Genomic DNA, 24420 nt, shown 5'->3' with positions numbered 1-24420 from the left:
TGTCCGTCTGGAATGACCTTCCGCTACAATCCATTGCGTATGTAACGCTGGCCACCTTTACCGAAGCCCTGAATACCGTGAAACTGAACAATTTGCCATCAGTAAAGATCTTGAAAGAAAGTGTTAAAAGTGAAAACTCTTGTTTAAATGTTTTTTACTCGAATATTTATTGTTTGTGAAGTTACTTAATGTTTGGTGTTAACTTCTCTTTCTTTCCTGCAATTATTTCACGGTTGCGATATAGTTGACAACGATAGTACAAGGCGATTACGTGCGTAAGTGTCGGTGCTTTCCTTTCCCCACGGTTTTCTTTTGAAAATTTTGAGAAACTTAATAATTACTTTGTACATTTCGTGGGTTTCGGTTTTACGCATCGACCCCAGCGCGATCGTCTCCCTCCCTTTTTCCACATTGGTAAAAACGACTTTTCGCAACCGCAGTAAAAGTACTCACTTCCTTTCTGCCTATTCATGTGCTAATGGCCAACGCGTGTTACTTTGCTTGTTTTGTTTCCTGCTTGTTTTAAAAGACCTTCATGTTTTCATGTTTATATTTCTGGATATTGTTTCTACACTCTGTTTTCTTTCTGCTGTCTGAAGCCTAGAGGGGGCAATCGCCTCGTTGCAAGGACAATAAACTTCACTTCACTTCACAATGCTGAAATCAGAATTTCCTTGGATGTTACTCGAAATTTTTATTGGTGTGAAAGCCGTCCATTTTCTTCAATATTGATGGTAAGATATGCACCTGCAAGAAAGCGAAAATTCATCGTGCACTATAATTAACTCATTTGCAGTTTTGCATTGTATTACAAGTACAACTACAAAGTATCATTACAGAATCGCAGGATGGCGCTAAATTATACTTTTGATAATCACATTGTTGTCCTGGTTTCCGCGCGTCCCGATGACCCCATCATGGACTTGCGCGATTTCGTCGTGCCTCTGCGCAGCAGTCGCATCCCCCATGACGAACTAAAGGAAATCGTGTTTCTGGGCAACGCGCAGTATCTGGTTAGAGAGTGGCCGCAGCTGCGCAATCTGCCGCTGATCACCGTCGTGGACGGCGATCCCCTTGACCGGGCGGATCTGCGGGCCGTCTCCGTCAAATCCGCCTCGGTGTGCGTAGTGCTCTCCGCCTGGAGTGGCAAATCCGTGGATCCGGTACTGGACGATAAAACCGCTGTGCTGACGACACTGAATCTGAAGGCCATGCCTTTGACCATCCCGCTGGGAAAATGACGGAAGTTCCTTTTGAACTCACCATTGTTACCGCTCTGCGTAAGCTACAGTTAGTTATCGATGTTTACCTAAAATGTTATGATAGCAGACGCCAAGTGCTGCAAGCTAAACGCCTTACTACTGGGGGGTAGATGATAATCGGATTTACTGACTAACAAAAAAATTCGTTTACGAAATAGAGGTGAAAATTAAAACCTCCTACTCGCATATAAAACTGGAAGTGACCAATCAGCAAGCATGCAGTCATTGTACGATTGCTGACTGTTTACTTGCTCATAACTAGGAAAGTGCACTCGCTTCTGGCGGGCACTGTATGACCGAAGCGTAGCAATAAATTTATAAATATTTTTTATCTACTTATTAGCAAAAATTTGCGGAATGAATGTTACGGTTTTAAAGTACGTACAGTGTCTGTAGAGTGCAACCATTGCCGCTCTTCATTACTGCAGACAGACTCTGCCACTCTGCACTAATCTGCACTAATGTACAGAGCGGCAGCGGTACAAGTACAACCATGTGACCAATGAGGCCTTCCAGGCAGATCAATATTCTCCTGTTTTCAGAATATGGCAAAAGTTTTGAATCGGACATTTTTGCCGGTCATAACGAAAAACATTGTGTGAAACTAAAGCCTACTTGAAGGGACATACTCGTTCGTATATGTAAGTGTTTACGGTCTCAGTTGCGGTGAACGTCCTTCTGGGCCGGCGGATGCATGGTTTCACCGGCTGGCTACAGACGAGTTTCTGGACAATATTTAATGCAATTTCTAAATTTCTTTGAAAAATCAGGTAGTCAAGTCTTGTTTGTTTGTTCAACTGATCGGCGTTCGAGTAGATGGCGGTAACTTTCCCGGCAAAATGCCAAAACATTTTCCACATGACTCATGAGCTGACTGTCAAAAGCGGTTTTAAGAATAGTTACTCATTAAACTAATGTAGCCTTCCATGCATAAAACTGCCCTACCTACGGTCAGATCATGACTTAGCTTGGGCATGCCGGCAGTGCGCTGGTCACACCAAGCAGCTATGACAATTTCCGGACTTCCAGGCTCTGTGTTAAAGTCTCATGGAGCGGTTACAGTATTCAGAACTTAATGATTTTTGCAACAAATAGTGCAACGGTAAAAGGGTACCGTTGTATCGGTTACCAAAAAAAGACCTTACGGTAGCCACAAACCTCGAGTACAAATGGACACAGCGCCTTTTACCCTTTTAAGCAGGGTGCCGGTGACCGATAGACACAATGGTTTACGTAAGGTGCAAAGATAGGAATACAAAATAGTTACCTCGAATTATCAACGAGATAAATATAACATTCTCTGAAACGGCAGTAGGCAGCACAGTATTTTTATACGGCTACCGCGCCTCTGGACACCTTATAACACGCGGCCCGAGTATATACGACCAGCCATCACTTCGGGTTTTGATAGTAGGGTGACCGTGCATGTGTGCGTTTCATCGTATGTGGTGACCGTACAGATATGCATTAGATGGCGGTGGGTAACCGTAATGTATGTATGCATTTTATTACTGTAGCAATCTAGTAGTAGCGTACTAGCAATGCCGCGTATATGCGCAGTGATGGCGGTAACCGACAGACACCACAGTTTGCATGCACCTTGAGTATATACGGCCAGCGCGCATATGGGAATTTTACAGTGTAAAGGTTGCGCATATGTGCATAAGATGGCGGTAACCGACCATGACCTTGTGTATATACGGCCACCGCGCATATGGGCATTTTACAGCGTAAAGGTTGCTCATATGTGCATTGGATGGCGGTGACCGACAGACACCACAGTTTGCATGCATCTTGAGTATATACGGCCAGCGCGCTTATGTGCATTTGACAGTCTAAAGGTTGCATGTGTGCATAAGATGGCGGTAACCGACCATGACCTTGAGTATATACGGCCACCGCGCATATGGGCATTTTACAGTGTAAAGGTTGCGCATATGTGCATTAGATGGCGGTGACCGACAGACACCACATTTTTCATGAACGCTGAACATAGAGGACCTTCGCTACGCTTCGGTCGATTATAGCACTTGACTTAAAAATACTGTCTTTATTCTTACGAGTTATTAATTTGATACTACGTCATACACTTTACCTTTTAAAGCTCATATTGAATAAAATTTTTAACCGACAATTTACAGAACACGATCATAACGTACGAATACTGAGCGACAGCGCACAGTCGGAGGCAAAAATAACGGAAGCCTTCCTGATGGAACCATTTATGTGCGGACAGACTGTAACAATTTCGGCCCTTGATTCCCTAATCAGCACGGTATTTTGTTTTCTTCCTGCTGGGCTGAATTTGTTGAAAACGGCAGATTTGGAATAATTGCAGAGTTATTTTACTCCACTCGCTGTGCCTATATTCGAGCATCTGTTGTACGGGTTTCAAAGTCCACTGATGGAGAGCTATTTAGCGGAAGGCGTGGGGCTGATGGGCGGAGACGATTATGCTTCCGACAGACTTTCCGAGTACAATGTCAGAATCCGGCTGATTCCTGTTACGGATGGTCCCTGGACGTCAATTATTTCCGTTGCGGAAAACAACGTAAGTATTCGATGGATAGTTATGCGTAAATTACTGGCTTCGTAACAATAATGTCCACCGGTGCAGTATAACTTCCTGCCCTTTTATTGGCAGGACCTGGCATATGCAACGTTATTTGTCGCTGCCCTCAAATGCTGTATGATCTGTCTGGGGATATCCAGGAAAATGAACGGACATGATTACCGAACAACAAAGCGAATTGTCATAACCAATCCATCGAAACACTGCGTACTGCGCTGGGATGACCATGTTTACGTCTTGACAAAGTAGCTGCAGCACGATACCAAATAAGCACGATTTTGTGCTGTAAATATAATTTTTAACATCTAGTACAAAATGTCTTTCTCAGCTCTTACCGATACAACGGTTCTCATTATTCTGTACAATTTCGTGATTAACTGACCTGTTCTTTCAGGCTTTCAGCTAAAGTAAACTACATTTTTTGACCGCTCTTTGTGTTAAACAAAATTAGCGCTAGAAATTTTAGCGCGACTATCACAGTTATAGATAAAATGCACTGCGCACATATACTCGTGTATATGGTACACGTAGCGGTGACCTTTTGACCCGTTGCGATGCTGAGAAGTTTACTTATATATACAATGCTGCTTGCTTTGCGTGATTACGGACAGTTTTCCAAATTCCTACTACTCATACATTTTTTATGAAAGCGTAAAATTAAAAACGTTACAAACCTTTTATTGGCAGCGCGGCGTAATTAGAATTTTTACAATTGGCGACAAAACTGGTCTAGTTATGGAGTGCAGGACACGATAAGGTTTGTAGTTGTTTATTATTTTTTAGCTATCAGTATACAACACAGGAAGCGCAGAAGCGTTTAGCTACGAGAAATGGGTTGACAAATCCATCGATTGATCGGAGTATGTTATGGGTGAACAGCTTCCGCGTCCACATACTGGGTGCATGGGAGTCATACCGTAGCGTTACACGGGCGTTGTTTGGCTGTTGCCGTTTTCTCACGCCAGTGCAGCACACGTTATTACACGAAATGGGTGTCGCCTGCGGATGAGCAACGAACAGCGCCACCGGCAAACGTACTCCAGAGAAAATAATTGGCACTGCTCGACTACACCCGGCATAAGTCGAGCTGGATCGTTAGTGCCGGCAGTTTCTTGTAGCCATTATCCCGGCACTTTAAGAAGATACTTCCATTTTTCTTTTGACGCAAAATTAGCGCTGGCAGCGATTTTCCGTTTCTAACTCACCAACGGCAAACTGTTTTATATTTTCTTATTTAAAAATTTAAAAATAGTGTTTGATAGTTAGAATATACTTAAGTAGTAAAGTTATCGGGAATAACATTTAAAAATAAATAAAAATGGATTATGGCTTATCGGCACTATTCAGCCCCTACCATTTTCGCCGGCGTGTTCGCTTCGCCAATATCAATTATTCGGACACGGATAACACCACTGCCACCCTCGACAATGCCACACAGGAATCGATTACGGAAGCGAGGTACGGTCTTGTTATTGTTATAATGGGTCTTTTAAAAGATTAAAAGAGGCTTTATTCACTTTGACAGTTGGGCATCAATGCCCTACGTGCACTGCGGCGAACGGATGTGGCCAATTTTTTTAGCTGCGTGCGTGGCGTTCGGCAGTGTTATGGCGTTGGGACTAGCGATAGGCAGGGCTCTGCTATCCGTCTGGGAACATCGAAATGCTCGAAGCTACAAATTAGTCCCCGGAGCCTTACCAACTGGTCATGGAGCCAACGAACGGCCCAGCTGGATGTCCACGGCGAAATTTGTTATCGGGGAAACTATCTCACTATCGACGACAACAGGAAGAACGCTGGTGCTTAAATTGAACAAAATTAATTTAGTGGAATATGTATTCAGATAAAATATGCGGTTGTTTATGTCATAAGAATTTTTTATACTAATATAATGGCAAGCAGTATATGGTTTACAATTTTTGCAGCAGCGCTTTGTACAAAACATAATAAAGTAAAGTTATTTTAACCTAAATTAGATACCTCTATACTTACATAATATATGAATCAGATGTACGAGTATTTTAGCAAAATTAGATGTATATATACCGGCCATTGCCGGATGTTGCCATTAAAATTAGTACATTATGTTTCAGTTTTTTACCGAACTGTTGAGAAATTTTTGAACTGCAGCTGTATACTGTATAACACCGCTAGTGCACACAATCTGCAACACCTAAAAACGACTGACACACTTTTGTAGGCTTTCTTGGAGTTTTTCCTTGGAATGGCAGTTCTGTTTCTGTATTTCTCCCATGTCTCCAGGTAGGTTCATACTCGTATTAACAAACATCTAATACGGATTTGCACTTTTGATTTGACTTTTCGTATTTCCGGTCTGCCACACGTATGGGTGCGTTTGTTTATGTGATTGGTGAATGCGATCGGCAGCATGCCTTGATTACGAGTAAATGCTCTGCATTGAGCTTCTTATTATACAACGCGGTTTAATCTGCATCCGGTGTAATCCTTCATTGCGACAGCATTTTACAACTGAGATTCGCCCACTTTGGTATCATTTGACGGGATTGCTCTTTTTTTTTGCATTAATCTGCAAGGGTTAAGTGGATAGCACCGGCGCGTGTCGGTATCATAGTGAATTGCTCTGGAGTGTATTATCAGCTGGGAATTTAAAACGAACGAGTTTTGTCATGAATAACAAGTAGTATCCCACAATCGTTTAGCGGACAGCTGCTGTTCTTCATCAAAAATTCGGCCGGCTGAAAACTTAAATCTATGAAATTTTGAAACAGCCGTATGCAGGCAAAATTTAAACAAAATCCATCGCAATTGTTTTTATAAAGCCAATTTTATAAATTAATCCCATTTTCATTAATATACGTATCAGAACGATGGATAAAACTGCGTGCACATTTAAACAGTTGAGCAGTCATTTATTGAAAAATGCTTAATACATATAATATTTTGTTTGAATACCGTAAATTGTAACAATAATGGATGTCCTGTATTTCGTCCGTAAACAAGTATGCAATGCAATTGTACATCGATATAACTACTACTATGATTGTACATTTTGCAGAAAAACCATTGCCGTGGAAAGCTGTGTTAACTGGACGGAGCGTATCGATTTGCAGGTCGAGTTCATCTGCAACGCGATCTTGTTGTCCATCTTTATGCTAAGAGTACGGAGGTTGCTAAAATTGCATTACAGAAATGCAAATATTTGCTGGTCCCCGTCGGATAAAAGTGTTAGTTTTTTTAGTTTATTGGCGCCATGGATAAAGTGGATTTCTTGTTATCGATTAAGTCCTTGGTCACCTACTTCACCATTCCCCCATCGTTTCTTACCCTCATCTTCAACCACGATTGGATTGGTAAATGAAAGTAATATACATGTACATGCAGCAGTGTACTGCTTTAATGCAGCCGAATTTTAACATTGAAATCGTATCAAGATTGTATCAAGATTGTATCAAGTATCCTTAGTGAATACTCTGCACGGCGGCCCAGTGGCGTGCAATTTATTCCCGGGTCAACCGGCATTTTATATACTCGCATTTAACAGGGTTGCGATGCTTGCGTGCCTGCCATCTGTTGTTTATCCCTGACTACTTCCGCTATTCCCAGCTGGTTAAAAAAGCCACTATTCGCCGATTGATTTACATTTGCACGGTAATCGTTACCGTGACGCTGGTGGCGGCTGGAATATTTCATTTGGTAAGGAACACACACGCACGATACTCACACACACTACAATGCGGCTGCAACGGTTGCATATCGAAATTAATTATCAATGGACAGCATTGTTTAATGTCCGATTCGCCGGAAGTCCCACAAGTGTAAATTATACATACGTTATATCCAGCTGTACGCGATGTTAGACTTTTTGTGTTGGAGTAAACTTACCACGGCACCCTTTACACATCGATTAACCCGAAATTCTGCGGTGTTCGCGTAATTCTGAAAAAAATGCTAAAAAATGCCTGCTAAAAAATGTGTTTATTGTTGCAAAACGTGCAATAAGGGAATACAAGCCGAACTATAAAAAAGATTTGTTTTACTTTTCAGTTGGAACTGACTGGCGATGATTGGATTGGCGCCCGTGTCGGTCAACAAGACAAAACCTACTGGGAATGGGTTTATATGTCCGTGGTGACCTTGTACGTAGATTGAAGCTTGTGTCCATTCCTGTTATTGATGTTGAATAATGCCAGCCGGAAATACTAGGTTGTAGAAGAAAACATATAAAAAAACACAAGCGCGATATTTTGCACTATGTATGTGATATTTTGCTTAAATTGTACAACAAGAATATATGTAGAATATTATTTGGAAATTTATTGATTCGACAGTTTCTCAAACATACCAGTTGCCGGAGTATTTCTACTACTGATTCTGCAAAAATTTTGAAGAAAGCCTGTATAAGATAAAAAAATTTCAAAAACTTTATGAGGTATGGTTTTTTTAGGTCAACCGTCGGATATGGAGACCTTTCGCCTAAATCCACCCTTGGCCAAATTTTCTGCATCATGTTCATTGTTGGAGCTTTGGTATGAACAATACAAAACATCTCTTGAATATGGTATCGCACTACTTACCGGTTTGGCGATTGGTTGATCAGGGAGATTTAATTAGTATTTTTTGATTTCAAACCAAAATATTTGTACCATCCGTAAAAGGAAATGATTACACCTTGCTTAAAACTTTTGTTGTATGTACTGTACTGTATGAACGACTTCTTTACTTTAAGCTCATAGTCAGTAATTATTTAGGTAAGTTAAATTCTGTCATTTTAATTTTTGCTGCTTATCGATCAGTTTATTATTAGTAATTTAAAAAGTTTTCGCAAATACCGACTTACACAATACGTTGAAAGGCGATCCAGTGGGTAACGTGTGTTAAATTTAGGCATTATTTGCCTCATCAGTACCGGAAATCTATGGACTGATTAGCAACTTTCAGCAGTTTACTGCGCCGTACAAACTGGGCAGTGGTATTCAGCACGTCATCGTTTCCGGTCATATTACCGCCACTACAATGCAAGCGCTGATCAAGGATCTCAGCCGACCCGACCGGCGACAAAGAAGCCTTGATCTCGTCTTCGTTAATTCGTGAGTACCGCATGCTCAATGCAGACAAATTATCAAACCTTACAAATGTTACCTTACGATGTTACTGTACAAGCAAGCAATTGCAACAAATGTTACAACTGCTTTTTTCAGGGAAGAGCCGAGCATGGAAATGAAGTCGTTATTAAAAGAAGTCCAGACATACGTACAGTATGTGCAAGGAAGCCTCCTGCATGCCGCCTGCCTGCAGAACGCAAAAGTCAACGCAGCCGTTGCCTACCTGCACGTGGCCAACCGCAGTTCAGTTGATCCCTATAAAGACGATTCCACGACGTTATTAACGATAGCCAGTATTAAAAGCTGGAATCCTTATCTGCGCTGTGTTGCGGAAGTGCTTCAAAATGGCACCAAGGTAAATTATAATAGTAATCAATATTAATATAAAAAATAATACTACAATATATACAACATAGTACTTAATATTATAACAATATATACAACATAGTACTTAATTTAGTACTTAATATACAACAGTCATAGTACTTAATATTCGTGAAGTATAGTTAATACAAAAACGTTAACATTGTTCGAAGCTTTCGAACTACAGCTTTGTGCTGATCGTAACAAATTTGTTATTGTGTACGAGTATACAATATGCAGTAAATATGACATAAAAGCAATGGTATAGTACGACAAAATTCATATAATGAAATAAAAGTTTATAAAGTATGTACGATAATTTGCAGTGTATTTGCGCAGCATACATTGATAGAAAATTGCAGTGTTCAGATGCAGATATTGCTATAAAAGATTTGCATTATATGATCTTAACACTGTATACAATGTAGCGTGAATGAAGTTATTATACACTGTAGCGTAAAAGAATGAACACGTGTACAACGTACAGTAAATTTTTCTTTTTAATTTTCAGTCTCAGTTTAGCAGTATTCCTGGGTTTCTTATGGAGAGAGGTGATACGGTGATCTGCTTTCAAGAGTTGGAACTGGCCTTAACCGCGCAGAACTGCCTGGCTCCCGGCTGTGCCACGCTACTCTCCAACATGATCCGCGCGAGTCTATCGGAATCTCTGGATATTGGCGAAGCATCACAGGAAGTACAGGATTACGTCCACGGATGCTATATGGAAATGTATTCTGGCCCGTTCAGTCCGATCTGTTACGGGATGACCTTCTTCCAGGCTGCCGAGTACGTAAATTAACTGCATTGTTGCTGGAAGTGTACAGATATATCTATATACTCCTGATTACTAATGCATATGTACAGATTGTGCTATTCCAAATTGGATGTCGTGCTCATCGGGACCTTTACTCCCGCGCGCACTAATGCCAGCACTCCAGAATCAAACGGAAGGAGTGGGCTGTTGTTATGTGATGGTTCGGTAATCATCAGCGAGGACTGTATCGGAATATTTCTTGCACGGTCAGCCATTGACGTGCGCAGAGTTTCCTGGTACTGTCAAGCATGCCACGCTAATCTAAAGGATGTCGGACGATGTGTCCCATGCAAATGCAAGCACGGTAAGAAAGCCCAACAGAGTGCGCTTTTGCGCTAGTACCGATACGAAATCCAGTGGAATTCACAACTGCGTGTTCTGTAAAACAGATTTTACTCTATCTGTTGTCAGAACCAATGCAAAATATATTGGGTGCGACTATTATCACCCCCTCACACCCCCTTTTGGCTATTGTCACCCCCTTGCACGCCCTTTTGACTATTAAAATAAATTGAAAGGTGGTGACAATAGCCAAAAGGGCGTGTTGTGAGGGGTGACAATAGTCAAAGGGGGTGTGTATTTTATTAAAATAAAGGGGGTGACAATAGTCAAAAGGGGGTGCAAGGGAGCGACGATAGTCAAAAGGGGGTGCAGGGGGGTGACAATAGCCATTTCCAAATATATTTTATGGATGCCATTGGTGCCATTATGGGTTTATTATTTAAGGAGCAAAAGCGAAACGATCCAGTGTTCAAGCGCGCAGGAATCCTTACCGGAGTATCTGGGGCCAATCGCGGGAAGAAGTGGAAGCGGATGGCGCCGCGCCCATAAAATCCCTCAAGCCAACGAAACATTCATTTGGATTTGAAGATATGCTTATGCGCAAAATCCGCAGTGATGCGTATGTACAAATAGAAATATTTACACTGCTGTAACCTTAAATCCTACTATCTTAAGCTTTGATTAGCTTTAAGCTTTATGAAGAGCATTTCGAGATGTTTTTAAAAATATAGCAGCGGCAAACGTTTCCGATGATATACCGGTATACTTCTATATCAGGTCGGTGTTCTGTGTTCAACAGGTTGACAGACAGTGCAGACTTCAACAGCGACAGCCGGCTCCTGCGTAAAAAGTCCGTCCATGCCAAAACCAAAATTTTCTTGGATATATCGCGCAATTTTTACTGGTGCGAGAGCCGCCCCTTTGCGTCCATACTGTTGGTAAGTTAATACCTCAATGAAATTTCGCCTCCAAAAAAACAGTGTCCGGTTGACGGTGACGTTTTTGTTTACTCTTCTTGTTGCAGCCTTAATATAGATGTGTTTTACACAGCTTAGCAAAATTTTTGATCGTTTATGAAATTGGTACACGATATTTGTTCAGGATCGAAGTATGGCGTTGGATTATCCATTTAAAAACCACATTATCGTCCTGGTATCTTCCCATCCGGATGATCCCATCATGGATCTGCGGGATTTTGTCGTGCCGATGCGCAGCAGCCGTATCCCGCATAACGAGCTAAAAGAGATTGTTCTACTGGGCAATCCGGTGTACTTGGAGAGGGAGTGGCCGCAACTCCGCAATCTGCCACTGATCACCGTTGTGGACGGAGATCCGCTCAACCGGGCAGATCTGCGAGCGGTCTCAGTAAAAACCGCCGCCATGTGCGTGGTTCTATCGGCATGGACCGGCAAGTCTATCGACCCCATCTTAGACGATAAGACCGCCGTGTTGACCACACTAAACCTGAAAGCCATGCCCTTTGACCATCCCGATGGGAAGATGGCCGGAAGTGATTTCGAGCTGCCAATCGTCACGGCTCTTCGTAAGCTATAGAACAATTAAACTATTGAGTAGTTTTTGACTAAATGCCGTTTAACATTTTCTTATCAATACATGTTGGTAACGTGTTTTGATTTAATTTTGATAACTACCTGCCAACAGAACACGACCATAACGTGCGGATGTTAAGCGAATGTGCTCCATCGGAAACGGAAGTAACCGAAGCATTCCTGATGGAACCATACATGTGCGGACAAACCGTGACCATTTCAGCATTGGATTCCCTTGTTTGCACGGTAAGTGCGCGGCTAAACATAGCTTACGAGTAATTATCTGTACTAACTATCGTATTCATTTTTTAACAGATTTATCGTACTAACCATACGTGACTTTCTTGTAATAAAACCAAGAATACCGTATAATACTATCCAAATATCTAGTAATTCCATCCAAATACCGGCATTGCAACATGAATCAACAAGTGCCCGCTTTTTGTGCGTGTGTAAATTGGTATCTTACGGGCACCTCATGATATCATTAAAAGTCTGGAATTTGTTCTAAAATGTAGAGTTATTTCACTCCTCTGGCCGTGGCCGTGGTGGAGCACCTATTGTACGGATTTCAAAGTCCTCTAATGGAAAGTTACCTAGCGGAAGGCGTGGGATTAATGGGCGGAGACGAGTACTCACCCGATAAACTGTCCGACTGCAACATTCGCATTCGGCTGATTCCGGTGAAGGACGGCCCATGGATAGCAACGGGATCCTTCACGGAAAGCGTATGCAGCTATACATTGCTACTTTTTTATTTATTGAACTTCTGGAAATTTAATTGTGATGGCTCCGTAAATATATGTTGGTCCATTATTTTGCTACTACGTAGTACGTATACTTTGCTGCAGGAACCTTTACTTACACTATAGAAAGCAGTCTTACACTACACTTACACTATATAGAAAGCACTTGTTACTTGCTGGATTTCGTTTAATACTGGAAATTTTGCTCAGATTAGTAGGAAGTGACATTAGAATAATATCAATCAAAACCTAAACTTTTGAATGTTTATTTTGTAGAATCTGACATACGGAGTGTTGTTCAATACGGCTCTCCAGTTTTCCATGATCTGCCTTGGGATATCCCGAAAACTGCAGGGAAGTGTCGATAAATCGACAGGAAAGCGGATCGTTCTCACCAATCCGCCCAAACGATCCTTTCTACGTTGGGATGATCATGTTTATGTTTTGACAAAGTAATCGCTCCCAATAATTGTTCTAGTTGACACCATGTATCCAGCACGCATTATGTGAACGCTATTTTTGGTCTCATTTCGTAATAATTGTACTTTTACTACTCCTACATCTGTACATGTATAAGTTTTTACGTTTTGTACCTTTTGTACTGATGTTTCTACCTAAGAGAGCCCACCATAAACTGGCATTTATTGAATATTGCGTTATTTGCTGTTATTTGAAATTACCCACGTCGATGAAAGTATTGCAGTACCAACCACGAAATTCTGACAATGAGGTGTGAAGCAAATGCAATGCTCTCAGGGATTCCCGGGCTCAAAGCCCGATAAGTGAAGAAACGACCAATTAATTGCTTGTTTTCGGTTTTTATCAACCGATGAACAGTAATTAAAGGGGTATTGAAAAGACCAGTTCATGGACATTCATCACATGAATAAGAATAAATAGGTCACATTGGGATTAGCCGCTGGTCACTTTGTAATGTCGCGACTGACTGTCATGTAGTCTCTTCTACCGATAGACACCGACGGAAAGCCTTCAGTCTCCTTGCAGTTTTCCTTATCAATGAAAGTGCAAGTGAATTTTCTGAGATTACATCATCCGAATATCAAAGGCATTATTATAACAATGTGAATCTTTGCCGGTTGCCATCTGAAACCCATGCTCCAGGTGGACGGTGTACAAATATATACAGCGATCAAATATGGCTACTCTAGTGGATGTCGTCCATGGAGTGTAGATTGCTTTACCAGATGTAGAACTCTCAGATTTATTTGATAAATTTTGCTGCCCAAGTTCACCACTAACAGTACCTCCATTACAGTGTAATAATACGGTAACACCAGTGACTGCAATGCACTATACGTCCATGTATATGGTGACCTTTAATGTTGTTTGTCGCTTGATCTGGTACAAGATACGGTAGATGTAATCGTAATTTCTAGTACATTTAATCTTTTCGATTCTGCGACGCAGCTTATTGTAGTCACAAAGTCTCTTCACCATTGATTTTTTATGTGTCTTGGGATTGTTTATACTGATCGTGAACTAATCAGCATGGCAAAATGTCTGATATATCTTATGTGTTTCCTTATACTGGTATACATGGCCCTTGGTAAGTCTCATAATATACATAACGAGTAAGTATCATTAGCCATACTTACCTCTGTATGTACATCTTTCAATCCATAGAAGTATAGACTACCTATACTGAAAAATCGAAGTCACAGATTTTTGTACAATTGTGTTTAAATTCTGTGCTTCCTTTGTTAGGCTCATATTATAGTCTTAAGTATGTACTTAATGTAAAATTCTGCTGCATACTAAATATTGTATAGAAATATCGTGTTATATAAGTATTGTATATTGTGCGAGTAGGTTCGCTTCTTTATTCTTTATTTTATATATTCAGGTACACTACGCATTATTTTTATAATACGTAGTAGAACAAATTCTGGTGTACGTCGATACGGTATTTTGATTACAAACAGCGCGATACAAATGTTTTATAGGAAATGGCGAACTGCAGGACATTGGCACTAACACCACCGCCCTGCCGACAACCGCCGAGTGGAGCGGACTATCAACCATCTCCCTCGGTGCCACGCCCCATGAACTGGTCACCACCACAACACGGACCATCGAGATCGGATCGGCAGCACCACTTCCGGTCAACGGCACTAACAACTTCACGGAACCATCCCCGGTCACCAATCCCCAGCAGAAAGTGCCCAGCGATATTCAGTCCGTCCTGACACCAAAAAATCCCGAACTGCGCCGCTTTCAGCGTGCGGCAGCATGGCGCCGCGGAGGACGCCGGACTAAACGGCAATTTGGTTTCCCGGGTTTTAGCGGGGGATTTGAAGGCGGGTTGGGAGGATTTGGAGGAGGACTGGGAGGTCTTGGAGGAGGTTTTGGAGGGGGATTCGGCGGTGGCTTGGGCGGGCTTGGAGGTTTCGGTGGTGGATTAGGTGGGGGATTCGGTGGATTAAGTGGTGGGTTTGGTGGATTGGGTGGCGGCGGGGGCGTGGTGGATACAGTGGATGCGACGGACGCTATTGGTGGATTTGGGGGTTTCGGTGGCGGATTAGGCGGGGGATTCGGTGGATTAGGTGGCGGCGGGGGCGTGGTGGATACGATGGATGTCACGGATGCCATTGGTGGGTTTGGTGGGATGGGCGGAGGCTTCGGGGGCTTCGGGGGTAGCGGCGCCGTGGATTCCCTGTCGTCAACGGATATGGCGGGAGGTTTTGGTGATTTTGGTGGCGGATTCGGTGGCGGTGGTTTCGGGGGTTTTGGTGATTATTAATTGCAAAATATGTATAGAAGTATTATGTTTTATATATTCTGTAGTATTCGCTTTATGTACACTTCTGTTTAAGCTGTAAATATTGTTGATAGATATACTGTACATTTCCATGTATTGTATTGGCATTTCCACAATTCCATGTACTGAAAATTGCACATGTTGTTTTAATTTTAAAGGCGTCGTATTATTGTTAACACTGCCACAGATTTGTGATGAAAACTTAATGGAGGTTAAAAGTAAAATCGGAATTTAGTAATTTTGCCGTATTTCGCGCGTAACCAACAACACAAACTGCATAGCTGAGAAACGCAAACTTTAATAGGCAGTGGTGCAAAATATGGCATGGTTCACGATGTTAATGTATTTTGATGATCATAAAATATGTTAATTTTTCTGTGGCTCTGAATTAATGTAGCTGTACTATTAATGCCTGCATAATACGAATGTGAACGTGCAGCGCAGTAAATACAGTCCAACAGGAATAAAGTTGAGCTACTACGCGTGTAGTTAATTAGCATTAATTACGCTGTAAAGAAAATTTAAAAGCAACTAAGTTAAAAGTATAAAGTGTAAATAATGTATATCCAGTGCATATGTAAAGCCAGTTTTCAATCATTATACTGCATCAACTTGGCGCATATGCAATTCGAATCAGGATTAACTGTATGATTTGTATCCACGTTTTGTACGTAGTAAGCAGTTGTTTGAGTTCGGCTGGGTGTCCATTTTTCACCAACGGCCACCACCTCTTCCTCCTCCTCCGCCTTGGCCACCACCACCACCTCCTACGTGACCTCCCCGCCAGACCCACCCCTGCCGTGACCAGAACCACTCCCACTCGGCCGCTTCCCCTTGACTCACCACTCCTCTCCTGCGTGCCACACGACCGCCACCTCACCTGACCCTCCTCCTCCACTTCCGCCTGCCATGACCTCCACCACCTCCGTGACCGCCACCTCCCTGGCCTCCGCCTCCACCACCTCCATGTGCTCCTGAAGAACCGCCTCTACCACCTCCTCCACTACCATCGCCACCGCTTCCGTGGTTACCTCCACCGCCACTTCCACCGGCGGGGTGACTACCACCGCCTAAGCCTCCGGAAGAACCTCGACCTGGCTGGCCTCCTGGAGAACCACCTGGTCGGTTTCCGCCACCGGAGTTCTGATGATTGCTCGTTGCAGAGGAGGGCGGCCGTGGATGCTCTCCTGCCCCTCCGTGACCTTGGCCACTTCCGGTCAACGGATTGCTCGCTTGTATTGGTTTATAATTATTAATATGGTTCCCGCTTCCCGCTGCAGGATGCCCGCCATGACCTTCTGGGCGGATCTGATTCCCGCTCTGACCATTTCCGGCATTGGGTGGGATATGGTTCGGTTTACTGTCCGAAGGTTTGTTCCCGTCATTGTTCACCGGCTTGGGTTTGTTTGGTTTATTCGGGCGCCCGTGTTGAGGTGTGAGGTCTTGATGGGCAAGCGGATGTAGGAAGGGGCTGTTAGCGAAGGTGAACGGTTTCGCCGGCTGACGAACATAATCAGGATCATATTGATGCGGTTGGTTGCCGCGGTAGGGGAGAGTCGATAACCATGGTTGGGGCCGGTGAACAGGACATTTAGGGAGAAAGGCATCTTCCAAGATACAGTAGACTAATTTCCCGATATTTGCCGGCGAAGGAATAGGGTCAATGGAACGGTCATCGAAGATCCATGCGTCGTATGCTTCCTAAATATTCAGCTGGACAGTTGATCTACTGTAGAGTACATGCATATGCCTGTATGACTTGTATCTACCTGTTATGTCAGGTGAACAAAAAATTATACGTTCGAGCAATAAAAGGATAACATATCAATACTTGAAAACATTACGATTTTGTATAGCTATTAGCTAACTACAGAGTAGTCTTTATTAAAAATATAAAAGGAACTCTTAGATGCCCCGGATATACGAACGAAAATAAACTATTATTTCTTCCTTAGTTATTAAAAATTAATGGTTTTTGTAAGAACTGACTGACCTTTGGGCGGGCATCAATCCATTTCGGAAACTGTCCAAATTGGCGCCTGAATAAGAATATTCCACCGCTGGCCGGAATTAAACCTTAACAGCATATATTTAAGGATTACAATCGGTGTAATTCATTTTATGCAATGAGCCAACCCGTACGAGTTGTTCGTAAGGCTGTGCTTGCAGTATTTCGTTATTAGTACTTGCAAATGATTTACCCAAAATCGAGTAGCCGTAAAAGTCTTATAGTAATCTTTGTCACATTAGGAGTATTAATATCTTAACATTATTAAAGCACATGGCGATCCAGAAGACTGTTTGCGTGTTTGGCAAATGAATAACGATGTTTACAAATGAGAAAAACGTATTCTACCTGCATTTAAAAGCTGTTCTACCCTTTAAAGCTCTATGCGGTTAGTTTGGCTAATGGTTCCGTACGCATCGATCTCGCTTACAGTATACCAAGGCAGCAATGCAGCAAAAAATTTGGAAGCCAAAGCCGCCCGGAAGCGCCATTGATCAGTGTATGAAAATATGCATACGATATCTTACATGAACTGAAAACTATGACAACAAAACGAAAAATACTCTTCAGTGTTTTAACGACAATACCGGTACGAGCGAATTTTATTTTTGTTTGTGCGTGTCCAATGTCCATGTGAGAAGATTTGTGTATATACTTACTTCCGCATGCGAAAACGCAGTGACAACAATAAATATGATAAACTGTGCATTTGATTCGAGTATAACATAAACCCTAAATTATTATAATTATCTACACCCATCGATATCCGCATATTACACTTTAATTAACCACAGCGTGCACACTGAGAATAATATTAATTCAATGTTGGTAGAATGGTATGTACACAATAACGGGCCGGTATTAAGGTCACTGGTTGCGCTTGTGCAGATCACATTTTTGACAGTGCGGAAGTGAACTTGGAATGTGTTCGTATGCATTGTACGCCAACTGAAACGCATCGGCAGGTGACAATACAGGTATGAGCACCTACTAATATGATTATTCAAGTGTTTACGTGTAGGTGTTTACGTACAATACGCACGCTTTCAGATTGTAAATGAGTTTTTTGTCGACTGCAGCCGGTCGTTGTGCCCGTGAATCAGCTAGATGCTTCAGCATAAAAATCTGTCTAATATCGCTCGGTAATGATATACTATTAATCTCATCAAGTAGCTTGCAGTAGAACAAAAGCAATAAATCATCGTTGTTGGCGATGCAAATAACGTATATCACAAAAGCAATAAATTGTGCTCGTAAATATTCAAACCGACATACAAAGTTGCGATTCTGACGCAAAAGTCGCACAACTCCACGTCATATTTGAAATAGAAAAATTAGCCGACAAACAAGCTTGTAAAATCGCATGTGCATTACCATTTAATATTGATTAACATCAACAATAAATTCATCAACACTAACAAAAAGATAAATTAATGTTCAGGATTAGCCACGACGATGTCGTTGTTAACAGCAATAGTTCATATGTGACCTTTACCCCCGTCCACGGCCACCGCCTCCCCGTCCACCTCCCCTTGCACCGGTACCTTGCCCGGCACCGCGCGCCGGTACCCCGTGACCACCCGGTCCTACAGCGCCCCTTCCACCGCCCGCGGCGGCGGCTGCCGCTGCTTGGTTCTGCATGGGTCGTCTGGTTGTTTGCGCGACATGCACAGGACATCTGTCATAGTAGTAGGCCCGTTCTATCACACAGTACACTATATTGCGTTGTTCCGTTGTCAGCTCCGTGGTGGTTGTCGTCGTGGTCGGTGTAGTGGTAGTAGTAGTGGTAGTTGTGGTGGTGGGCTTTTTTGTTCTCTTTTTGGTGGTAGTTGTGGGTGTCGTCGTCGGTATAGTAGTAGTTCTAGTGGTCGTAGTCGGAGTTGTCGTGGTTGTGGTCGGCTCCTCGGTGGTGGTTGGTTCTTCTGTGGTAGTGGTTGTAGTTGTCGTAGTTGTTTTCTTTCTCTTCCTCTTTGTCCTTTTTGTGGTAGTGGTGGTGGTTGTTTCCTCAGTTGTTGTCTCTTCCGGCTCCTCGGTCGTCGTCGTCATCCCTTTCGGCTAAACGCACAAATCAATGCAAATAAGCGCTCCGTTTTGTACAGGTGTAAAGTTTAAGAACAATTTCATGAAAAAATTACGATCTAAAATTTTTTTCACAATACAATACATATTTATACACATACCGGCACATGCATACATAACTAAACAAGTTGCACTCGACATTGCGAAAAAGCTTAAAGTTTTCAAGCGTTAACGGCATATCAAATATCAAGAAAAATAAATTATCCAGCTAACCGTAAGTGATAGGGTGTCTGTGTACAGATATTAATAAGTAAATCATATTAATACAAATGTGTTACTTTTTAGCGGTAAAGAAAGCTTTTTGTGTAGTGGAAAAATGCGTTCTGTACGCTACGTTACTCTCCCACAACAAGATGTCTCAACAGCACAACAACTGCTTCAAAAAGAACGTTTGGAAACATTTGCACGGTAACAAACACATTGGCACACCTTTCTTTTCGTACATAATTTTTTTTCACTCGTATTGTATTCTATAATCTCTGTCATAAAATTTTGCTTTTTTGATTTTTATAGCTTTTACATATTTTCTAAAATCAGAGCGTAAAATTTCACGATATAGACGTATTAACTGCTACTCAGTAGTCAGTAGGTCAACAGATTTCTCAGCTTAAACAGTACCTTGGGAAAGTGATCGAAATGGTGAATTATAGAAATGAAGCGGGGTTGCACATCGGATAATTCGGTGCTGTCATCATCTTCCGATTTCTTCCGCACCAACTTAGCAGTGCTAGCCTCTAAATGCAAAACTGCAAAATAGAAGAAACAGAACCGTGTTTACTACAAGTACCACCAAGAAGCAAGATAAAGAAACTCCAGCATTTACCTGTGATAAAAATAATGCAAATCCATAAACATATCGAATTATGTCCGCAAGTAAAACCTCGCATTATGGACAATTGAGTAGCAGCATAAAATATGTTGCACTCGTACCGGTACGTAATATCGGTATACCACAATCAGTTAAAGCATGGTCAAAATTCGAAAACATGAATATTCTTGTGCGTTATTAGACGAAACATAAAATGAACACGTGGGTAACTTCGCTTGTGGACATCAGAGAGTAAAAAAAGCGCTTCATCAGATGCGTATAACCTTTGGCGATAATGAATTCATTAGTGGGTACGCAAACAAAATCATTATTCATCCGGCTATCATATTTAAACCAGTACTTTATCAAGCGACCAGGTAAATAGTGGAAGCATATTGCACTTGTTGAAAATGATAATTTATCTGTGACATGTTACAACAAACAACACCTATCAAGTTGTCACTAACGTACTGAATTAATGATACAAGATTGCAATCTTTTCCTGTCCCATGAAACAAACTACCTAGGCATGATATGCATAATTATTAATATGAGTTTGCATGTGTCGGCACTTTTAATGCAAGGGAAAATTCCATAACAAACATGGGTTTTGTCATGAATTCACCTTCTTGCATGAACAGTTTTCTAAATAAGGAACAACTGAATATTTCGCACATAATCTACAATACGTATTTATTTTTTACAGACAGACTGCTACGTATATTTCGGTGTTTGAGACAAGCATCAATACGTAAAAATTAAAAAGCATCGAAAAGAATTGCAAGTAAAACCACTTTTTACAGCGCATTTACAACAATGTGCAGATCTGCAGAATGTGTACAACAAAACTATACTCGTAGAGAATCATCAACAACTTTAGTACACAAAAATACTGTAGTATACTATTCCTTACGGAAATGCATTATTTTTTTGTACGAGAATCACTCAAACTTCCGAGAAAAGATCACTGTTACAGGAACCTGAAACAAAAACTTATTTACAGTATATACATCTACTGTAAAGGCATATAATGTAAGGAAAGAACGTTCTGTTATGAGCATTCTCATCAGTCAATAATAATCACACTGTCATCATCCTCTGGCTCCGGGTAAGTTTGACGGCTAACAGGCGCTCCACCACTGGAACTGCCAGCCGATTGTGGATCGGAATCATCATCTGCATCCATTTCATCGTTATCGCTACGATTGTTGTCATCATCCTCATCGCCCAAAGACTGATCATCCTTAATTCCCAGTATGGATATGTCGCTATCGCTATCCAGAACGTACTCCTGTATGTCCTCCTGAATGGACAGTTCGGCAGGCTGTGAACACCTATCTTGTGCGGTTTTCACAGTTGGGTTTGTATCGAGATCCAATTCATCTGCAAAAACACAAGTTAAATTAATCCCAGAAATCACATGATTTCAAAAAAATTCACTGAAATGAATTAAAGTCCAGCATTAAGTCAAAATAAATTATATAATTTCTGCGTATCTTCGACAAAAGGTTTCTCCAAAGTTTCGTTACAATGACACACTCCCTTTTCTGTTATTTTAAAATAATTTCACCTTCTTCGAGATCAATAACTATGGAGTCGTCCAAAGGTTCCCGAATAACGAGATCGAATCCTTCGCGGAATAATTCGATTTTTTCCTTATCAGTAAATTTCAGCAACTCTTGGAAAAATCTGGCAAAAAAACAAAGCAAGGCTTATTCCGAAAATAGACATACATGAAACTTGTCAAACGCTATTCACCTCATAATTAGCAAAACGAACAAAAAATGCAAAACAGAACATTAAGATACTCGTAATTTCGCAAATTATAATATCAAGTGCCAGCAATTACTATCATGGCAAATTCTTTGATTACTCTTATAGTCTTAGTATTATCCAGCTACATAATTATCCATACTCGTCGACACGGAGATCCTGTGGCAGTACTGTGCGACTGCAATATGGACACTTCCAGCGGGCTTTTGAGCTGGGAAAATTGATGGAGACATACGCGCTGACATCGTAGCATTCAACGTGAGGACAATTTCTGCCTCGAGCTGGATTAAGTGGACGCTTCTTCAAAACTGGACAAGCTAATGAAACACACCGTTCTCCAGCAGAAACGCCTTCATCCTCCGCTGATGTGAACCGCAGACACTCTAAATAACGTAACAACACAATTGCAAAATTTATAAAACACACAAACAATACCATTTTGAGATATTTATCGAGCCACTTAATCATCTATTTGAAAAATACAGTGCTTCTTTAAAATAAATTCTAATAATGCATTGCATGTCAAGCGTGATAAGTCTTACCTTCAGCTACACACTCGTCAAGTGACTTGACAGCCGACTTGATTTCCTCGACAATCGTTGTTATCCGTTTCCTTCTCGTAAGGAAAACGGATACGGCATAAGACTACAAAAAAACAACCGGTAATACGTTTTTAAATAATGAACTATGTAACAGCATTAAAACACCAGCGAAAAAATTACAGCAAGTTTATAGATGCACAAACCGGAAGTGGCGAAGAATTCAGCGGAAAATCTGGGCTGGTGTTTACTGGATCCATCCATGTGACAGCCAGTCGATTTTCCGCGAGCAACTCCGAAACGGGTACTTCAACTGCGATTTCCGGGTGCGGTATGGGATCCACGGGGGTAACCTACAACAAAAAATGTCTGCAGGCGGAAAAAAATATATGTGTATACTGAAAAAACCCCTTTTTTACTTTTACAGCATAGAACCAAATGCACGGTTACTCGATCAAAAACTGCTGGTACCTGATAACGTTTTGGCTTTTGTACAGAGCAAAGAAACTTTTGTAGAATTACCGGCGCAACAAGTCGTTTGACAGTTTGACTGTGCTGGTAAAAAAGTAAGTGATCTTTTACTAAACTTCCATGCTAAGCGCTTACAGCAACCGAATGTCAAAACAAGAGCAAATACAATTAAAAATACATTAAAAAGTATGACACCAATTCTGAAATTATAATTATATTACTATAAACATGATAAACCGGGCAGGTATTACAAGAAATTAGCTGACCGAAAAAGCGAATTTCGAAAATTCATCCTACCTGCAATTTCATCCGCTTATTAAAGAACACTTCAACGCAGGGCGGATACACAATCCGCTCGCAGCGATCCCGAACGGACGCCGGAACCAAGCCCAGACTGATCAAGACCACCTGGTCCGCAGTATTGCGATAAGTGTAAGGGAAAGTGGCTTCGCTCGTCCGTCGTGGGTTTCCTGTGGTCGTGTCGGGAAACTCGCTGCTATTCTTCCCTTAACAATGGACAGCAATGTCAACATTTTAAAGTCACTGCATTGATTTTGTCAACACATTAACACTGGCTGCTTTACAAATTTAGCCTAAATCGTTAACCGCTGAACAGCATAAAAAACAAAAAGAAACCCTTCATCCAAAATGCTCTAAAGCGATGTAAAGCAAACTTACGCAAATCAAAATGGAGAAGAAACGTGTGACTTGGACGACGGTGGAGAAACGACATGTGCGATTCCGTGGTTTCCAAAGTCTTCTCCGGTTTGGGAGAATGTTCAGAGTGAAAAAAGAAGCGGTGTTCTTTCGCACCCATCTAAAAAGCAAACATTTCAAGCCTAGATCGGAAGAAATCCACTGCGAAAATAAATACCGTATTATGTGCTCGAATCTCAAACAACCAGTCTCATCATATCATCATATGGTTCCGAAAACCCAATATGCTGCAAGAGAACACCTAAAAATTTAAGTCATGATTAACCTAATACGTGCAAAAAGGGACAGATGCCCTGATCGCCTGATGGCGTACTTCGATTTTTTATAGAAGACACTGTAAAAAAGGTACTGTATTTAAAATTAAAACTTCAGAATTTATTTAAGTAAAGAAAAATGAAACGGCGAAAGTGAATCGTTTGCAGCTTGCTGGACTCATGGTAAGCCGGCCACTGTTCATGTTGCCATTACCACTTCATAGCATGCCGTACGGTAAAAAATAACCGAACCGGCAGCAATGTGGTTTCAGCCACTCTTAATTGGTGAGTACTGAGTATGCTTTGCTATTAATTCCGT

At 41.6% G+C, this 24420-nt stretch overlaps 6 protein-coding genes across 9 annotated transcripts; 3 read left to right on the top strand and 3 right to left on the bottom strand.

Moving 5' to 3' along the window:
* The first annotated feature begins 654 nt into the window (after window positions 1-654).
* On the top strand, window positions 655-4330 carry LOC129597640 (calcium-activated potassium channel slo-1-like). The gene is made up of 5 exons (XM_055495273.1): window positions 655-734; window positions 840-1280; window positions 3404-3537; window positions 3601-3813; window positions 3907-4330. The coding sequence occupies exons 2-5, from the start codon at window positions 1238-1240 to the stop codon at window positions 4081-4083; spliced, it is 567 nt and encodes a 188-aa protein (XP_055351248.1). The 5' UTR covers window positions 655-734; window positions 840-1237; the 3' UTR covers window positions 4084-4330.
* Window positions 4331-4947: 617 nt separating this feature from the next.
* Window positions 4948-13325, top strand: LOC129597647 (calcium-activated potassium channel slowpoke-like). 2 transcript variants are annotated; one of them, XM_055495282.1, is made up of 18 exons: window positions 4948-5292; window positions 5360-5633; window positions 6035-6096; window positions 6872-6974; window positions 7055-7166; window positions 7358-7509; window positions 7861-7952; window positions 8261-8342; window positions 8701-8903; window positions 9015-9273; window positions 9793-10067; window positions 10146-10399; window positions 10822-10996; window positions 11177-11315; window positions 11479-11920; window positions 12040-12173; window positions 12446-12655; window positions 12950-13325. In XM_055495282.1, the coding sequence occupies exons 1-18, from the start codon at window positions 5153-5155 to the stop codon at window positions 13127-13129; spliced, it is 3288 nt and encodes a 1095-aa protein (XP_055351257.1). In that variant the 5' UTR covers window positions 4948-5152; the 3' UTR covers window positions 13130-13325. The 2 variants fall into 2 exon arrangements, with proteins under 2 accessions (XP_055351257.1, XP_055351256.1); XM_055495281.1 differs by having other exon boundaries at window positions 12446-12758.
* Window positions 13326-14100: 775 nt separating this feature from the next.
* LOC129597650 (uncharacterized) lies at window positions 14101-15690 on the top strand. The gene is made up of 2 exons (XM_055495284.1): window positions 14101-14240; window positions 14638-15690. The coding sequence occupies exons 1-2, from the start codon at window positions 14141-14143 to the stop codon at window positions 15432-15434; spliced, it is 897 nt and encodes a 298-aa protein (XP_055351259.1). The 5' UTR covers window positions 14101-14140; the 3' UTR covers window positions 15435-15690.
* Window positions 15691-16328: 638 nt separating this feature from the next.
* Window positions 16329-18030, bottom strand: LOC129597683 (uncharacterized). The gene is made up of 3 exons (XM_055495330.1): window positions 17891-18030; window positions 17446-17528; window positions 16329-17153 (listed from the first exon to the last, which is right to left on the bottom strand). Exons 1-3 carry the CDS (start codon window positions 17949-17951, stop codon window positions 16329-16331), a joined length of 969 nt encoding a protein of 322 aa, XP_055351305.1. The 5' UTR covers window positions 17952-18030.
* A 549-nt stretch (window positions 18031-18579) lies between these two features.
* On the bottom strand, window positions 18580-20793 carry LOC129597644 (salivary glue protein Sgs-3-like). Of its 2 annotated transcripts, none has more exons than XM_055495278.1 (3): window positions 20363-20793; window positions 20158-20273; window positions 18580-19515 (listed from the first exon to the last, which is right to left on the bottom strand). In XM_055495278.1, the coding sequence occupies exons 1-3, from the start codon at window positions 20424-20426 to the stop codon at window positions 18952-18954; spliced, it is 744 nt and encodes a 247-aa protein (XP_055351253.1). In that variant the 5' UTR covers window positions 20427-20793; the 3' UTR covers window positions 18580-18951. The 2 variants fall into 2 exon arrangements, with proteins under 2 accessions (XP_055351253.1, XP_055351252.1); XM_055495277.1 differs by having other exon boundaries at window positions 18581-19515; window positions 20158-20285; window positions 20363-20786.
* A 198-nt stretch (window positions 20794-20991) lies between these two features.
* On the bottom strand, window positions 20992-24236 carry LOC129597635 (E3 SUMO-protein ligase PIAS1-like). 2 transcript variants are annotated; one of them, XM_055495269.1, is made up of 10 exons: window positions 24005-24236; window positions 23809-23947; window positions 23428-23636; window positions 22866-23012; window positions 22663-22765; window positions 22263-22503; window positions 21918-22036; window positions 21617-21730; window positions 21432-21574; window positions 20992-21327 (listed from the first exon to the last, which is right to left on the bottom strand). In XM_055495269.1, exons 2-10 carry the CDS (start codon window positions 23945-23947, stop codon window positions 21289-21291), a joined length of 1254 nt encoding a protein of 417 aa, XP_055351244.1. In that variant the 5' UTR covers window positions 24005-24236; the 3' UTR covers window positions 20992-21288. The 2 variants fall into 2 exon arrangements, with proteins under 2 accessions (XP_055351244.1, XP_055351243.1); XM_055495268.1 differs by having other exon boundaries at window positions 21432-21730.
* Between the last annotated feature and the right edge of the window lie 184 nt (window positions 24237-24420).

This window comes from Paramacrobiotus metropolitanus, unplaced genomic scaffold (genome assembly GCF_019649055.1).
Source record: "Paramacrobiotus metropolitanus isolate TYO unplaced genomic scaffold, Prichtersi_v1.0 Parri_scaffold0000107, whole genome shotgun sequence".
Taxonomy (NCBI): domain Eukaryota; kingdom Metazoa; phylum Tardigrada; class Eutardigrada; order Parachela; family Macrobiotidae; genus Paramacrobiotus; species Paramacrobiotus metropolitanus.
Note: the sequence above shows the minus strand (reverse complement) of the source record. Positions and strands in the feature narration are given on the sequence as shown.

What these genes read in the sequence shown, in the direction of transcription:
- LOC129597640 (XM_055495273.1), top strand. Translation starts at nt 1,238, where the DNA reads ATGACGGAAGTTCCTTTTGAACTCACCATTGTTACCGCTCTGC. An exon ending in CACCATTGTTACCGCTCTGC is followed by an intron (nt 1,281 to 3,403) that starts GTAAGCTACAGT and finishes GACAATTTACAG; the next exon opens with AACACGATCATAACGTACGA. An exon ending in TTTCCGTTGCGGAAAACAAC is followed by an intron (nt 3,814 to 3,906) that starts GTAAGTATTCGA and finishes TTTTATTGGCAG; the next exon opens with GACCTGGCATATGCAACGTT.
- LOC129597635 (XM_055495268.1), bottom strand. Translation starts at nt 23,947, where the DNA reads ATGGGTGCGAAAGAACACCGCTTCTTTTTTCACTCTGAACATTCTCCC. An exon ending in TGACGAGTGTGTAGCTGAAG is followed by an intron (nt 22,504 to 22,662) that starts GTAAGACTTATC and finishes TACGTTATTTAG; the next exon opens with AGTGTCTGCGGTTCACATCA. An exon ending in CAGGATCTCCGTGTCGACGA is followed by an intron (nt 22,037 to 22,262) that starts GTATGGATAATT and finishes TTTTTTTGCCAG; the next exon opens with ATTTTTCCAAGAGTTGCTGA.
- LOC129597650 (XM_055495284.1), top strand. Translation starts at nt 14,141, where the DNA reads ATGTGTCTTGGGATTGTTTATACTGATCGTGAACTAATCAGCATGGCA. An exon ending in ACTGGTATACATGGCCCTTG is followed by an intron (nt 14,241 to 14,637) that starts GTAAGTCTCATA and finishes AATGTTTTATAG; the next exon opens with GAAATGGCGAACTGCAGGAC.
- LOC129597647 (XM_055495281.1), top strand. Translation starts at nt 5,153, where the DNA reads ATGGATTATGGCTTATCGGCACTATTCAGCCCCTACCATTTTCGCCGG. An exon ending in CGACAACAGGAAGAACGCTG is followed by an intron (nt 5,634 to 6,034) that starts GTGCTTAAATTG and finishes ACACTTTTGTAG; the next exon opens with GCTTTCTTGGAGTTTTTCCT. An exon ending in CGCAAAATCCGCAGTGATGC is followed by an intron (nt 10,997 to 11,176) that starts GTATGTACAAAT and finishes TGTGTTCAACAG; the next exon opens with GTTGACAGACAGTGCAGACT.
- LOC129597644 (XM_055495277.1), bottom strand. Translation starts at nt 20,426, where the DNA reads ATGCGAGGTTTTACTTGCGGACATAATTCGATATGTTTATGGATTTGC. An exon ending in TTGCATTATTTTTATCACAG is followed by an intron (nt 20,286 to 20,362) that starts GTAAATGCTGGA and finishes TCTATTTTGCAG; the next exon opens with TTTTGCATTTAGAGGCTAGC. An exon ending in ATTTCGATCACTTTCCCAAG is followed by an intron (nt 19,516 to 20,157) that starts GTACTGTTTAAG and finishes TTGTGCGTTTAG; the next exon opens with CCGAAAGGGATGACGACGAC.
- LOC129597683 (XM_055495330.1), bottom strand. Translation starts at nt 17,951, where the DNA reads ATGGCGCTTCCGGGCGGCTTTGGCTTCCAAATTTTTTGCTGCATTGCT. An exon ending in CATTGCTGCCTTGGTATACT is followed by an intron (nt 17,529 to 17,890) that starts GTAAGCGAGATC and finishes TATGCTGTTAAG; the next exon opens with GTTTAATTCCGGCCAGCGGT. An exon ending in GGATTGATGCCCGCCCAAAG is followed by an intron (nt 17,154 to 17,445) that starts GTCAGTCAGTTC and finishes CTGAATATTTAG; the next exon opens with GAAGCATACGACGCATGGAT.